This window comes from Micropterus dolomieu, linkage group LG16 (genome assembly GCF_021292245.1).
Source record: "Micropterus dolomieu isolate WLL.071019.BEF.003 ecotype Adirondacks linkage group LG16, ASM2129224v1, whole genome shotgun sequence".
Classification (NCBI taxonomy): Eukaryota; Metazoa; Chordata; class Actinopteri; order Centrarchiformes; family Centrarchidae; genus Micropterus; species Micropterus dolomieu.
The window spans coordinates 6,546,048-6,562,606 of record NC_060165.1 but is presented as its reverse complement, the minus strand read 5'-3'; the positions used below and the strand labels follow the sequence as shown (position 1 = coordinate 6,562,606).

The 16,559-nt window shown below is 39.9% G+C and overlaps 2 protein-coding genes across 8 annotated transcripts in view; one reads left to right on the top strand and one right to left on the bottom strand.

Moving 5' to 3' along the window:
• Positions 1-11,160, bottom strand: part of LOC123985170 (interleukin-15 receptor subunit alpha-like) — a 19,584-nt gene extending 8,424 nt beyond the window's left edge. For 5 of the 7 annotated variants that reach the window (XM_046072581.1, XM_046072583.1, XM_046072582.1 and 2 more), the window contains exons 1-4: positions 10,999-11,160; positions 5,944-6,144; positions 1,670-1,717; positions 1,345-1,377 (exon numbers count right to left, since the gene is read on the bottom strand). In XM_046072581.1, the coding sequence (XP_045928537.1) occupies positions 1,345-1,377; positions 1,670-1,717; positions 5,944-6,144; positions 10,999-11,077 (361 nt within the window). In that variant the 5' untranslated portion in view covers positions 11,078-11,160. The remainder of the gene's footprint in view (positions 1-1,344; positions 1,378-1,669; positions 1,718-5,943; positions 6,145-10,998) is intronic. The other 2 variants (XM_046072584.1, XM_046072585.1) reach the window with 1 other exon arrangement.
• A 531-nt stretch (positions 11,161-11,691) lies between these two features.
• The window catches only part of LOC123984904 (splicing factor 45-like), a gene marked incomplete at its 3' end in the record, with an annotated part of 9,154 nt that continues 4,286 nt past the window's right edge, over positions 11,692-16,559 (top strand). Inside the window, 7 exon segments of the mRNA XM_046072144.1 lie at positions 11,692-11,878; positions 12,268-12,415; positions 12,718-12,834; positions 14,805-14,971; positions 15,253-15,365; positions 15,828-15,872; positions 16,389-16,527. Coding sequence (XP_045928100.1) covers positions 12,293-12,415; positions 12,718-12,834; positions 14,805-14,971; positions 15,253-15,365; positions 15,828-15,872; positions 16,389-16,527 — 704 coding nt within the window.

The following is a 16,559-nucleotide window of genomic DNA, read 5'->3' as shown; positions in this document are numbered from 1 at the left end:
CCAGACCTGAATCCAATTGAAAATCTTTGGAGGGAGCTTAAAATTCGAGTTGCCAGGCGACAACCTCGGAACCTGAATGATTTGGAGGCTGTCTGCAGAGAGGAGTGGGCCAACATCCCTGCCGAAATGTGCACAAACCTTGTCACAAACTATAAAAACCGTTTGACATCTGTGCTGGCCAATAATGGCTTTTCTACAAAATATTAACATGCTGTTTGTCCAGGGGGTCAAATACTTGTTTTTCCTCATCAGATGGTTATCAATTTTAATAAATTCATATGATGTGATTTTCTGGAATTTTCTTTGGGATTCTGTCTTTCACTGTTAGAATGTACATATGATTAAAATTGTAGATTGTTGCATTCTTTGTAAGTGGGCAAACCTGCAAAATCAGCAAGGGGTCAAATACTTATTTCCCCCACTGTATGTATGTGTGTGTGTCTGTGTGTCTGTCACAGTATGCGGTTGTAAGTAAGAGTGGGACCCCGCAACAGCGCCGCACCGGCCCCGGCGGCAGGCAGGAAAGAACCCCAGCAGACAGGGCACCCTGCAGAGCGCAAAGGACTCGAGACCACATGCAGAACAGCCATGCCCCACCCTAAGGGAGAACAGCAGAGAGCCGTGCCGGAGAGCCCCCGCAGCCATGGAGCAAGAATGCGTGAGAACAGGGCTGACAGTCCCCTAGGCCAGCCAGACGCCCCCCTCCCCGAGTGCAGGCAGAGCCAGCAGGCATGTAAACACAGGTGTAACTAATAACATTAATAACGACTGAGACTCATTTAGGTGTGCTGGGTTTCTGTGACAATAGAACAGAGTCATCGTCACTGTTATTAGTTACACCTTGTTCCTTCTAGGACAAGTCAAATGTGATTGCATGACCTTTATTGGGATGGATCCAACTTTTTTTGTTATCCTCACTCCATTTTTAACATGTAACAAAGTAAATTTTTACAAAGTTTTACACTTACACAAAAAAACGTACTATGAATTTTACTTGAATGAAATATTTTGGTACTCTTTTAACCCATAACTCCTACTAGTAGCCTACTAGTACTACAATCATGAATGCTGGTACTACTTTACATTACATTAAAGCTCCTCCTCCTCCTCCTACTACTACTATTGCTATGGCTGCTCTTGATATTAGTACTACTACCTTTACTATTACCACTGCTGCTTCTAATCATTAGTACTAACATGACTGCTGCTGCCACTACTACAACCATACTAACAAAATGACCTAGACAGACTGTTTCATCATTAGTACACATCTATTATTAGTTTGGTGTTAGTATTATTTTAGTTTTTTTTTTTCATCCAAATTCATGCAAATGCAGAACTCACTGGCTGTGGTGGTGGGAATGTCAGTGGTACTCTCTGCAAGATCAGACCATCATTAATCATAAATGTGAAAAAAAAACAACAAACATTTTTGGCTCATATTACAGCTTCACTGTGTACAAGTATTCTCGAGTTTCTGTATTAAAGCTTCATGCAAGAAGAAACTAAAAGAAGTGCATGTTTCTGCAGATGGCACTCACACACACTTGGAAGTTTAATAATTTAAGATAAGAGTAAGATAAGATAAGCAATACCCTTCACTAACATGTATATAAATTTTAATGCTAACACTATTTCCCCCCTAATTCATCAATGCAGATACACTTACCTGTTGTTTTGGTCTTTGGTGGCGTTGTTGTGGTTATCGTTGGGTCAGCTGAAACAAAACAAGTTCATGATCTGAAACATGGCAGTATGAATAAGTTACAAATAAACTTATAAATTAGAAAAAAAATTGTTGGGAACTAGCAAGAACTATAGGTCAAGCTCCAAAAACTTTGGGTCCTAGTCTTCCCACGATGCAACTTGACAGCGTCTTTTGCCTGGTGAAAGCCATTAGCCCTACTCTGTAACACAGGCTATTATTAATTGGTAGTTTCCAAACTGATGTGAGTATGTCAGACTTGACAAAGGCTCTCTCCAGACCTGTGGGCCAGGCCGTTCAACAATTGGTCTTTCTTGACCCTTTTACTATTCAAAACACCAAGCATTAAATCTCACTGTATCCCGATGATATACTGCTCTTTGTCTAGAATGTCCCTTTGTTACTTCCCAACCTCATAAATATGTTCAATAATTTTAGTCAGATCTAAGAATATATAATTTACTCATTTGAAAGGACATGCAACTCTCTTCCAGGAACCCAACCATCAAGTTGTTTATATAATTTCATACATATAGAACATACTTCAGTCCTCACACATTGCATAAAATGAAAGCTACACTGTCACCAAATTGTAATCTGTGTACTTAGCTACTGCCACTGCCAGGGACAAAGTCATTAACTGTATCAGCCACTTCCCTCTGGCAGGAGGCTTCAGTCTATCAGGACCTAACTTCAGGGCACATGAACAGTTTCTTCTCATCTGCAGCTGACCTCATCAACAAGGCCCAGGACCTCCACTGACAATGACTCTAATGCCCCCCTAAACCTCAGGCCCCCCATTCCCCCCTTTTCTAGCACATACTGTAAATGTAGGTCCAATCATATGTAAATAACTGCCATATTTCACAAAGTCTCTATTATTCTTTTATAACTTGGATATCTTGCATGTGTGTTTAAATGTAAATAAAAAATGTTTTTTCCATTTAATCACTCACACTCAGCTGGTTTTATATTTTAGCTGAGTTGACTGACTTCAGCACAAAAAGGTTTCCCATCATTTCTAGCACTAATTGAAAACATTTCTTGTGTGTGTTAATCTGTTTAATTTTGAGTGGTGGAAGTGCTGGACGAATTACTGATTCATATTTGAACTCACCACATGTGTTTGCCACATGGAGCAAAGTCAAGATGTTATATTTATTTATTTTATATAAATAAATAAAATATAATCATGTGATGGCTCATTCTCCTAATTTTTTAGGAATAGATAAGTAAACATTTTGTATCAACATCGTAGTTGAAAGTCTGTTGAGTTGCAACCTGCTGGTGCTACCAATAGTAGGGGTTATCAAGCACTTCTCACAAAGCTCTGGACTTTAATTTGGTTGGATTACAAATGCTGGTTCCGTTTTGGACTTGGTACTGGATTACGATGCAGTAAACTGATATCAAATCCCGAACATATTTTCAAGCTCAAGTCAGAGCAGCTGGAATGTCCACTATCGTGTAACCTCCCGATTAACCCATACCATGAAAGGTGGATAGGTTTACTCTAGGTATGCTGTCATGGCAATTTGAGCTGCATCTTTAAACTGCTCCCAGCAGGTTATATTCGTGGTTAACTCCTAAGTCATCACTTTGTTGTTTTCTTATGAATAGGCCCAATTCACGGTAATGTCTCTAAATATATAAAATATGGTGACTGTGGGCTGAAATCACTAGTATTTTCCTGCTAAAAATCTGACCACATAGGCTGTAATTTGATTTTACACTGCAGGCATAATACAAGGCAGAAGCGTGTGTGAGTTATTTCCTTGTACATTTGTGTTTTTTTCTTGGATTTTTTCTCTTCCCCAGCTCTGCATTTTTTTTAAACCCACAATGGCCCTAATATGCAGCTGTACCTCCATAAGACAAAATAGAAAATTATAACAAGAAAACTCATGGTCTAAAGTTACTTATTAATTTACTCAATGTCTTGCAAACAAGCCAACAAGCTTGCGCCATTATGAAAACAAGTCTGCGTAGCCGAACACAACCCTTTTACGCAAACACGCACAAACTCCTGTGAGTTGACACCATCATAGTACCGTTTAACACCAATGTAGGCAGTCAGTGTTTGTCAACCTTGCCTTTTCTCTGAGTTAATGACATCCCTGAGTTAAATCTGAGTAGGTTAAACTCCCTTCGTAGTACAGGCCTCTGGTCTTTCAACCACTCAGCGCCAGATCATATAGTCTACACAAGTTTACCTTCCTTGTTTTTGTGGATTTGTCAGTAATTGTTTTCTCTTGTGCTTGAGGATCACTCTGCTCTGCCTGCCTGCCCACTCACTACCCACCACAACAAGACATCCTCGCCAGCTCCATTTATTCCCTCTGCCTGCTTGGACTTGCATTACACTCCACTTCTACACTCTACATTCCCAAACGAGATTAACGCATTTCCATTTCCCCCTGAACATTTCCCTCTGTTTACAATAATCCTTTTTATTGTTTCACTTTCTCCCAGTCTGAGACTGCTTCTGGGTCCAAAAAATCTTCAAACCATCACATGATCTACGTAGCATGTGCTGGCCTGACAGTGTGTATATACAGTTGTAGACAATTCTAAAAGGTTTTCTGTGCTACAAACCACGTGTGCACCTGCCCTACAAGCATACACACTTGTGTTTTCTTTGGGCCACACACCAGTTTGAGCAGAACAACTTGTGCACTCAGTTTACACTTCTGGATGACAGCACTGCTCTGTCTTTTTGCAGTGCGGTTCAGAGGGCTGCGATGCGATTATAAAACGATTTATCATGGATCTTGATGCATCTTTTTTTTTTCCTAAACAGGATATCTGGACAATTACTAAGCATTTAATTTGTGCATTAAAATCTAAAAGGAACGACTCCCAATTAGCTTAAAAGGACTAGTCTGCATCACTAATTTACTATATAACCTCAGCTCCTCCACGGTCACCCCCTTCATTTCTTTAACAACAAGCTCTCAGACTCCTCTGAAAAACTGAAATATAATGATCAGGATGTAACTTACAGTATGTATATCAGGACCTGATGTTCTCAACTCTGGACAAGTTGGTAAATTAGTGATGACATACAGCTGAGCTAATTAATATTACTAAAAATTTAGCTAACAGACAAAAACATGCTATACAGGGGACAGCCTTCACTTTGCCAGCAGTTGGGGAAACTCCAGACTTTTATTGACGGACACACCGTGACCTACACTGCACTGCGGCTGTGGCTCAGGAGGTAGAGCGGGTTGGCTGTTAATCGGAAGGTCGGCAGTTCAATCCCTGGCTCCCCCTGGTTGCGTGTCGAAGTGTCCTTGGGCAAGATACTGAACCCCATGTGCGTGTATGAGTGAGTGTGAATGTTAGTTTCTGTTTGAGCACTTAGGCTCAGTGTATGAATGTGTGTGACTGGTGGATGTAGTGTAAAAAGCGCTTTGAGTGGTCGAAAAGACTAGAAAGGCGCTATACAAGTACAGAGCATTTACATTTACTACCAGACGGAAATGTACTAGTACTATTTTTCTCCTCTTGCTAACTTTCACCGTCATGTTCTGCCACTCGCCCTCTGTCATTCGCTCGGCCTCACCATGGGCCTCACACACAGGATACACAGAGAGTTGCCAGGCGTTGAGTGTCAACATGCTCATACAGTGTGCGAGTTAAAATCATTACATGGGCATTGATGTTAATGATTGTGTGATATTTATGTAGGGTGGTTATTCATTCTGCAGCGGACACAATGGGAACACTGGTCTCTGTTGTGTGCACGCCACAGACGGTGGCGCTGCACTTCCATAAGTTCTGCCTTTTGCATTCCATCAACATGACGTTATCAATTAACATTTAAATAATCAGTTTTTGACATTTGTTAACAGATTCAGAATCTTCCACGTCCGCATCCTGATGGATCTAAGAATTGATTTTTTCTCCCACCGCTAGTGGAGAGGTATAACATTACTGCTTCACTCGAAGAGCTCTGTTCTCTGCAAAATTGATTTAGATGTCTATGAAGATTCTCAGTCATCCAGGTCATAGTTATCCAACGAAGGTTAAAATCAAGGGCAACTGGACTTGGTTGAAGATACTGGAAGACGTTTCGTCCCTCATCCAAAGGACTTCTTCAGTTCTGGATGGATGAGGACGAAACGTCTTCCAGTATCTTCAACCAAGTCCAGTTGCCCTTGATTTTAACCTTCGTTGGAAAATTGATTTAGATTTTGAGAGATATGAAAAGACATAAAACTAATAAATCTTACGTATACACTGGAGGGTGGGCTTTGTCCAATGTAACACACTGTTTTCTTGCTTGCATTTGATGAGACTTGAGGTTCCCACTTTCCTCAGGTAACCTTTTATACACGTGTAGCGAAAAAAATTGTCAAGTTGGAAGCAGCTGGTGCCAGGTGGAGGTTCAGTTAGAGGAAATGGATCAATTTCTGGGCAACAATTGCTTTTGTCTGGAAGAAAAAAAAACATCATGTTGCAAATTACAATATGAAGGCAGAGATTCACACAGAGATTGCATCAAGAGAGAACTGAAATTGTTGAGCATAGGTTTCTTTTTGTTAGTTTCAGACCTAGAAGACCTTGGTAGAACTACAAAAAAGTCCCTCGGGAATGTGATTCTGTTATGTCATGTTGGACTTTTTTTGTAAGGCTCTACTTGATATAGGGTTTATTTACCTATGTGACTTCATAATCTGTTTTGTAGTGTATGCCTAGATTAATCGGAAAACACATGAACACAGGTTAGCAAAGCAGTTCTCACTTAAAAATCTGTTCCAAGATTCAAAAGCATCCAACAGATTCCTAGTGCTACATGGTGCTTGTTCAAAAAAGGAAAGAAATGGGGGTACATAGTTTTTCATATGAATTATTTCATACTAAACATTCATAGTGCAGAACTGAAGCTGAAAGTGAAGTATCAGCTTATTCACTGTAAATGAAAGAGGCCTGGTTCTCCTTAATCTTAACCCCACAACTGTTTCCCCAGGTAATAATTAACATAATTGGGTACAAAAAGGTCATAGGTTTATTTTGTTGCTACGGTGTTACCTGTATGTTTTGTTTAACTGCAGTTGCAGGCCACACAGATCCTCTCAGAGGTATAGTTGTATGGAGAACAGAAACAGCCCAAATCAAAAATATATGAATAGACCATTAAATGCACCAAATATTTAAAAAAAAATAAATGTAGGGGATTATGAATTTAAATGTGAGATAAAATTATATTTCTATTTTAAATAAATATAAATGGCCCCATTTGTGTTTACTTTCACATTTAAATTAAAATTTATTTATGTATATATTATTTTCCCTTTGCATCGCTCCCGTATTTATTTCCTTAACTTACTTATTTCTATATATTCATTTTACATTTCTCTATGCATTTCTGCTTCATTGTGTAAATAAGGTGGCTGTCATTCAAGGTGTGTAATGGGGTCTACTTTTCACCTATTGGTTGATCGACATTGGAGTCTGGATTGACTTTACATGCCTTGCTCGTATACACCGGTGGCCACTGAGACAGACACACTGCTTTTGAACACCCTTTGGTTACCTACTAGAAATTAACATGTAATTCAATGCATTTCTTTTTCTGTGAAGTTTAACCAAATGACTAATGTCTAATAATAATTAGACCTCCACTCTCTGTCGATGGTGATACATATATGGCACAATAGATTTGAATGAAACGAATGCAAGGCATTTTCACTGCTCTTTCTAAGTGGCGCGTTACATGCAAACATTAGGCATTGTGAATGAATGCGTTTCCTCCAGCTCCATCGTCATGGGTTGGCGCTCTCACTCACCTGCCAGCAATCACACACGTTCCTGTTCATCATCCCGGCAATTAGCCTCACCTTCATAAGGACAAACCAGCCCTCCAGTCGCCACTGGATCATTGTGTCATTCACAGTATGAGCATGCACCCGCCAACTTGTCTGCTCAGTATTAGAAACATTGTTTATTCTAATTATCTGTCTTTTAACCTCGTTGCTTAACCTGCTGAACTAACTGGATTTCCTTCTCTTCAGGAACTCACTACTGGATCTCACTCTCTAAACGCCTCAACCAGTCAACTCTGCCCGCCACTGAACACATGGGACCACATCTTGAAACACCAGCCTCACCCCCCTGCCAGCCAAAACCATGCCAGCTCACAGGCACAGTTTGCTCAGTTAGTAGAGCGTGTGTGCTATGTACAAGGCTGAGTCCTTACTGCAGCAGCCTGGGTTTGAATCCAGCTTGTGACCCTTTGCTGCGTGTCGCCCCTATCCTTCTGTCTCCCTCTTGCTATTCCTTGTCCTATCAAATAAAAGGAAAAAAAGACCCTAAAAATATCTTTAAAAAAATAAATAAAACATGTCAGCACACATTGGACCCCGGACTCAAACCAAACCCCAGCCCCATTCACCTGCCACTAGGGCTGGGGCGATTCGTCGACGTAATCTATTACGTAAATATGTCGACTCACATTACCTCGCCTTCAACCGTCTAAAGTTTGGGAGCATTTTAGACAGACACTCAACAACGTGCTGCTCCGTGAGCTCTGTGAACTGGAAATAGCTTCACTGCAGCACAACTGCTGTCCACAAATACGTGAAGCGAAAGTATCCCGGAGCACTGATAGCAGCACCGCAAATCGTGTTTACTTTATAAACAAGTATTTCTTCATTGCCATAACTTCATCAGGATGATTGAATAAAATATTGATTTATTGATTAGACATGTTTTTGATATTTATTTAGGTTAAATTGATAAGTGAATCGAGTAATAGGCAACATTTTTTCCTTTAGAATACACAAAATTAGTCGTTAGATTAATTGACTAATTAAAAAAAATTATCGTTAGATTAATCAACTTGAAAAATAATTGTTATGTACAGCCCTGCCTACCACCCACTCTGCTTCATTCATTCTGTTATTTCAATAAATAACTTTATCTTATCATCTTGTCACATTGCCATACCTTGGCTTTTGCTGAAGCAATGCTCCTGGTGTCAAGGTAATTACACAAGCTTCAACCAGGATTTTGATTTTTTTACCAGGTTTTTCCCTTTGATGTCCTCCAGCTGCTGTGCCTCAACTTTCTGATTTACAACAAACGTGATTTACGGAGTTTTTTGATGGATAGATAGCATTAGTTTTACATATTGTTAAAGTAGCCACTAACTGACGCTGCCATCACTCAAATTCAGTGCCCAATATATCTGCTGTCATATTTAGTGGGACCCAGGTGAGCATGGAGTAGGTTGGAAAAACAATTGACAAGTTGGGGGAAAAACAAGCTGGCTTCTTTCTTCTTCAGTTGAAGACCCATTAGCCATGTAGAAAGACTGCCTAATCAGTACTGCTCATGTGCAACTCTAGAGATGTAGATCTTGTTAGCTACTTCCATCATCAGATTCGGAAAAGAACAATGTGTGGGAACTAGTATAATTGATCAGTGCACAAAGTTGATCAACCAATAGGAAAAAAGTATACCCATGACCAGCATTGGGCAAGTTACTCAGAAATTGTAATAAGTAACTTTTTACTCCTTAAAAAGGTAATATTACTTTACTTTATACTGGGTGTTAAAAGTAATTATTTAAAAACAATAAAAAACAAAGCAAGTGTCCCCGACTTTTTAACTAATAGCATATTCATAAAAGCAGTAACGTTTCTTAACACCACAGGCTGAGATTTAAAAAAAATAAAGCAAGTATCTCCCGACTTTTGAAGTACTGTTTTTCTGCACATGCATTTATAAGAGCGATATTCTGTGCTTTTAGAAAACACCCAACTTTGCCTAACGCCACTCTCTGTGTGGTTACGCTTTTTGCGTTCCATCGGCATTACGTTGTCAACTGGCATTTGGCTCAGGGTCTACTACGTTTGCATCACGGTGCATCTGGGAGTTTTTGTTTTTTATTTTTTTGATTGATTTATTCTTTTTCTTTCTCCCACCCCTATTGGCTACTGGGGTTCTTGCCTGCCTGTTGCTGGGGTAGGTGTGGCACAGTCGTGGCGCCCCACTCTCACTAACAACTACATTCTTTAACATGCTTATGCGCACACACATGTACAGTCACATTCACCCACACGCACACAGACACAATCAGTCTCACACACAGACACAAACAAATTTAGGTTGTCCCTGGTAGAATTATTCCTGATGCTTTTCTTTCAGTTACTTATTTAAATTAATTATTATTCCAGCTCTCGTGGCTGTGCTGTGTTGCTTATTTAGTGTGTGTGACTGTTTCTTGTTTTCATTTTTCTCTTAGTTGTCTTACTATGTCAGCTGTTCATTGCTGCTGTTCGGCAGGTTGTCTTTTACTATTATTATTATTTTTATTGTTTGTTTTTGTTTTGTCTGTTTGTTGTTGTTTTCTCCTCCTCCCCCTCTCTGTTCTATTGCAGGTTTCGTTGCTTTCTGCAATTGGTGTTTCCCACAGCTTTTCCCTGTTGTCCCCACCTTCCATCCCCCTTTCCCCCTTCTCTTACAGGTGTTGTCCTTTCTCTGTGCTGTCTGTTTGTGCCCCCCCATCTCCGTGTCTGCCCCCCGGTCCGCCCGGTGACAAATCAATACATAATTAAATAAATAATAAAACAGACAAAGGAGTCTTTTAATACTCTCTTGTTAAAGTAAAATCTGTCTGGCACAATATGGTATCCAGGTCATTATACTCTATACCAGACTGCTGGGCAGGACAGGTTTAAAAAAAAAAAAAAACAGGTTTACACAAAGTTTACAACAGACGACAATGTTCTTTGGATCTCTGACAGTCACACAATAATGACAATTCTTACAGCTGTCGAAAAAACACCTCTCTCCCTCCTTCTCCATTCTTTCTTTAGCTTATTGGTTAATAGTGTTCTGGTAACACAGTAATGCAGCTTACTTGGATTAGTAACTGTAATATTGTTACTGTTTTGGAAATAGTAATCCCTTACAGTACTACTTACTGGGAAAAGTAAAATTTTTACAGTAACATTTGCGCCATGAAGTGGAGCTGCATAAAGAAATGTAAAAATAAGAAATGAATTAATTTATACTTTTAATTTATTATTTTTGTTGCATTTTTGTCATTTTATTTTTTTATTTTGGCCGTTTCAGTCCTCCATACATTAGTGGCTATGAAAGGAAAATAACAATAATAAAAAGTAAACCATATTTTTAATTTTCTAGTTTGGACTAAATCACCACATCATACCCCTGGAGTAAAACCTTTTTTATATACAGTCTATGAGTAAAACTGGCGATTTTTAAAAGGGAGTTCTGAATGTTATATGTAAAGTGTGGTGATTTTATTTTGCACCTACCGGGGTTGGAACAGCGCGCAGCTCCGATCAGACAGGTCACCATAACGCAGAAAGAGAGTAAGCAGGGACTCAGATCCATCTGACAGCTCTGTGGATATCTATAACATGTTCGCCAAGTAAACCACGACCGGTATGGCCATCTTCGATGTCCTATTCTGCAGCAGTTTTCCCTCTGGCGTAACTTTCGCTTTCAAATAACCGACGTAATATGGGCGGGGTGGTTCGTGGGGTGGAGCACATGGTCTACAGTTAGCATGCAGGCTTTGTTTTTGTGTGTGGCATTCTTACTGTATTGCTTGACAAAGCCAAGTTTGTGTACTCCAGCCTGCCCATTATGAGATGCTGCAGTGCGGAATAAACGAAGTATAGACCCATTTTATTTCAAATAGTATTATTTCGTTTTGGTAGCAATTGAGAACAACACCATCGTAACTTAATAATTGCTGCAGAATGTCATTATTTGTTATCAACGGTTCAGCTCTGTTTACCAGCACTGTACCAAGGTAATCACACAGTTGTGTTTGCTGGTACAGAATGATATTTGTTATAGTTCCTCTAATCTGAAATGACGTTATCGGTCCAAAATGCGGACAGCGCTACCGCAGCGCCATCTAACGCCGGTTGTTAAAAAAGCAGTTTCTTCTGTACTCTTTAGTACAGTGGCGACAATAGTCATCCAGCCGCTACGTGGAGCAAGAGCAGAAAATGTCGCTAAATGTCGCGCGTAGTTTTGTTGTTGTGCTACTACTTCCGCCTCATTCAGCGAGGAATATCCATGGCACCTAACCTAACTCTAAACCAAATGTGCCTCTAACACTTTTTATGTAATAGGCACTTAACTTACATTTAACGTTAGTTAGTGTAAGTTTTTCTAAAACCGGTAGGTTGAAAAGAGCTATTGTAATGTGTTTGTTTTTATCATAATTTGTTGAGGAGCAGACAGTTATCTAAGTTAGCATTAGCTAACGTTAGCTAAATTAACAGACTGCTTCTCCTGGTCTGCTGGGCTTTAACGTTAAGCTAACGTAAGTTTCCTAACCTAAGTGACTAAATGTGTAACGTTACCTAGTTTAAAGGATTTCGAAATATTGCGTTTAATGTATAATTAAACGTTACAGAGTTACATAAAAATTACCCAGCTTTTCAATGCGGCTGCTGCGATGTTACAACCTCAATTTATATCAAAGTAACTTGTTAAGGTAATTGCAGAACGATATGATGCTTGCCAAGCAGGTTTATAATAAATTAAACTTGTCCCTGTGTCTGTAGGAAACAGAAGCACTGACGGGCAGCAATGTCGTTGTACGATGACCTCGGTGTGGCTGCCAACGACACCAAGACCGAAGGATGGTCCAAGAACTTCAAGCTGCTGCAGTCCCAGCTGAAGGTGAAGAAGGCGGCTCTGACACAGGCCAAGGTAACAGACACAGGCAATACAAGTACAGCAACCTTACACAGATCATATATACGTGGCATATTGTGAAGGATAAACAAATCTTAACAGAGAATATACTTGATGATACTGGTGACAGAATAGAGTGCATATAAAGTAAAGATGACAAACAACATAGAGTAACGTAAACACACAAGCTGAAAATTATATGCAAATGTGATTTACATTAATGTTAAAACGTCATCAGAATGAAAAATTACAACAAGGAAGCACTGTAAACACAATGTGTACATATTCAGTGATTTTGTTTTTGTGTGTGTGTGTAGACCCAGCGGATGAAGCAGACCACAGTGTTGGCTCCGGTCATTGATCTGAAGAGAGGTGGCTCCAGTGATGACAGACAGATCACAGACACTCCTCCACATGCTGCCGCTGGAGTCAAGGTCAGTCTTATTTAGTGGACTTTGTCATCGGTGTTTATGAAATCCTTAGAATGTTTCAAATAGGGCTGGGCAAGAAAATAATAATGATAATTATTGCAATATAATTTTCCTCAATAACAGTAAACAATTGTTCAGTATATCGTCAATAGATATTGGATTAAATTCATTAGAATCATGAACGAATTAGCACTTAACTTTTCTATTAAGATATTTATTTAGTTGAGGAAAAGGTTACTTATATTATTTGAAAAAATATTGAATCATAATTGTTTTAAATGTTATACCTCAGATATGTTAAGTGATATACTGTTTGGCATCAAGTGTTTGACACATAAAGAACCTTGACCATAAAGAAAAGATTAACCACACAATTAAACATCTGGTTCTTCAATTTTCATTTGGGGCAAAAATCAGCCTTTAAACTTGAGAGAAATAATGACTTGACATTTATTGTGATAATTATTGAATATTGACATATTGCACAGCCATATTTCAAGCTGCTTTTTTGTTTTGTTTTTCTCTTGATTTGATTAAGCTGGATCTTGGTCTAATAAGCAGAGTGAAAAGGTTAATGCGTAATGTTTATAACATGATGCAGAGCTGTGTGTGGAGTTGTGATACAGCGCCACAAAGATGTTCATTGGTCACCAACTACTGCTGTGTTGAGTGCCCCAGGGATGTTTTTTTTTGTAGGCCAACCCACCTCCTTCCCCTCTTATAGGAGGACAACTTTATGTTTTGATCTATCTGTTGTCTATTCTTACAGGGACTGGTATATTAAAAATAATAATCAGTATAGTTAAAACACACACATATTTTTGAAATTGGTCCGGTGTTGAGTGAGCGCGCTGCAGTTGGCCGCAGCGAAACAGAGCTGAAACGTAATTCTTGCAGGCAATTGCGCGTTCACAAAAGTGCTTGTTTTTGCCACTGACAGGCTCAGATTTTGTCTGACAACATTATTGAAAGGATCCCTACAGAGAGAGACATTTTTTTAGTTTAACCAGACACAGTCACCATATTGCTCTCATCAAGCCACCATGTTTTTATTTTAAGGTTCAAAAACACTAAAGTGACACAATAACACAAACAAACTAACTGATCGAGGCAACGGTAGACTAAAGAGGTAAAATGACTGTTTTTCAGTCTGGTGGCTTAGATGAGCAGTATTGCCGGGGACTTAACATGGCAACATCCAGAAAAGAAGGAGCTTTAGTAAGAAGGCTGTTCAATGCTTTCATGAGATCAGGTTTGCAGCTGGATGGCTCTGTCCAAAATATTGAGAAGAGCTCTCTTCAGAGCCTAGCTAGGAGTCATGTAGTCTTGGACTTAACCTACAGTGGACAGACCAAAACATTGTCCTCTTTCTTTTAACTGCTGGAGCAGGGTTGACTATGTCAAAGTCTCGCCCAGAGCATGCAGAGATGCACTCACTACTTCCCCAGCACAGCACAGGTCAACAGAACGAACCTGTAGAAGGGCATTTGCAGGCTTCAAAACACTTTTAGGAACAATGTTCCTATTTTAAAGAAAGGAGGATTCCTCAACATCATCAACAGCCCTGATGCCTCTGTGCTGATACCCACAGCAGCTGCACTGTCTCCCGAAACCTCTGATAATAGCATCTGGATTGTCCGTAAGGCACTTTGTCACATCATGGTGACGTGTCCACCTCATCTCCTATGGGTATTTAAGGAAGGGGACATCATAGTTTTGTGACACACAGTGACGATTGAAAAAGGAGTTCAGTGAACCCTTATAGATGAAAAAGAGTTTTTGCCTTTTTATATACAGTCTTTGGATTTTTCCACATGGCTCTGCTTGCAGTGCTAAGTGAAGCTAGTGCCTTCCATACCGTCTTTTGCAACAAGACCTAAATCCCACCCCTGATCCCACTCATGACAGCATCTTCATCGTAGCAGAAACATGATTTCACTTTTCCTGTGTGTGTCCGCGCGTGTGTGTTTCAGGACGCTGTGCCCAGTGGTTTCTCCTCCGGTGATGTGCTGATCCCGTTGGCAGACGAGTACGATCCAATGTTCCCCAACGACTACGAGAAGGTGGTGAAGCGGCACCGAGAAGAACGGCAACGGCAGAGGGAGCAGGAGCGTCAGAAGGAGATCGAGGAGAGGGAAAAGTACTGCCATGCTTGTTTACTAAGCTCACCAAGTGATAAATGTAGCAGCAGGGAATACACATTATAATCTAGGAGGCACAAATGAAAATGATCTATTCTTCTACTTAAAAAACAATACAAAATAAACCAGTTCACTCATTCTTGTTTTACTATTCAGTGTCCTGGGGGATCTTTACAACATGGGACCAAACCTAGTTATTTGTCATGTAATATTAATTTGCGTCGCGTATTAAAGATTTATAGGAACACAGGACTCCTGTTTAAATCTTGTGGTGTTGCAGGAAGAGGAAAGACAGGAACGATGGCGGGGCTCCAAGTGGTTTCTCTCGTTTCCCTGCAGAAGAGGGCGACTCAGATGAGGAGGATGACTACGAGAAAGAGCGGAGGAAACGAAGTGAGTATTTTAAACCCCATTTGGCTTACATATAGAGTGACCTGTAGAGATATTCACCATCCTCTGTGGTTTTCATGTTTTATTGTTTTTCACTAGTGCAACATCAACATCTCAACTCTGACTAAAAAGATCCTTTAATGCCAATTAAAACATATCTCCGAAAATGGAAGGAAATTCAAAAAATAATTGAAACAGTAATTCCCTCTTTGAGTCAGAACTAAAGCCTGAAGGCCACCTTTTCCCAGATGACTTCAGTCATCATTTGTCATCATCTGACTTATAGGAGAAGTAAAGATATATCAAATGTTTTTGCATTTGATGACAACATGGAAAAACAGAAGCACAATATCTGATTAGAGACAAATGTAGCAGCTGTGGATCCCAGTCATGTTTCAATCAAAACAATAAACTTTACTTCTGTAATGTGATGCATCCTCCCCTCTTTCTCTTTCTCTTTCTCAGGTATGGGTGGAGTAGCTATTGCCCCTCCTTCTTCACTTGTGGACAGTAAGTCAGTGTTAATTTGAAACATCAAGAGAATAAAGACATAGTAATGGCAGGAGGAAAAGAACAGGGCCTCATGGCCTGTGTTTTAAACTGCTGACTAATTTGAGGAAAAACGGAACATAATAGTGAGCTTCATGGTAATCCTGTATGAAACCAGAGGGAGATGAATTATCCTAGATTTGGTTAGCTGGGGGACAGTGAAGCTTGTAGACCCACGTTTTCAGTGGAGCTTTGTTTTGGTCCTTGAAATGTCATAACATAACATGTAAGAGTTAAACATACATGGAACTTGTAACAAGTAGATTTTTGTTTACCATCTGGATCACTGCGTGAAACAGTGATGACCACAGCAGCAACGTCTACATGATCTCACACACACACACAGAATACCAGTGTAAAATATGTATTTTATTCTGGCTGACAACAGTAAATCTGACAGTGTAAAAATTGAATGTGGTTGTGCTCCTCTGTGCAGCACTACATGTCAGTAATGGTTGTGTTTCTCTGTGTTTTTAGGCTCATCTGCATTTTCCTACGAGGATGAAGGTCGTCCTGCCAGAGGCTCCAAGGCTGCCATCCCTCCACCTATGTATGAGGACTCTGACCGGCCACGTTCACCGCCCGGACCAACCAGCTCCTTCCTGGCCAACATGGGGTGCGTAGGACATGCACACATACACACACACA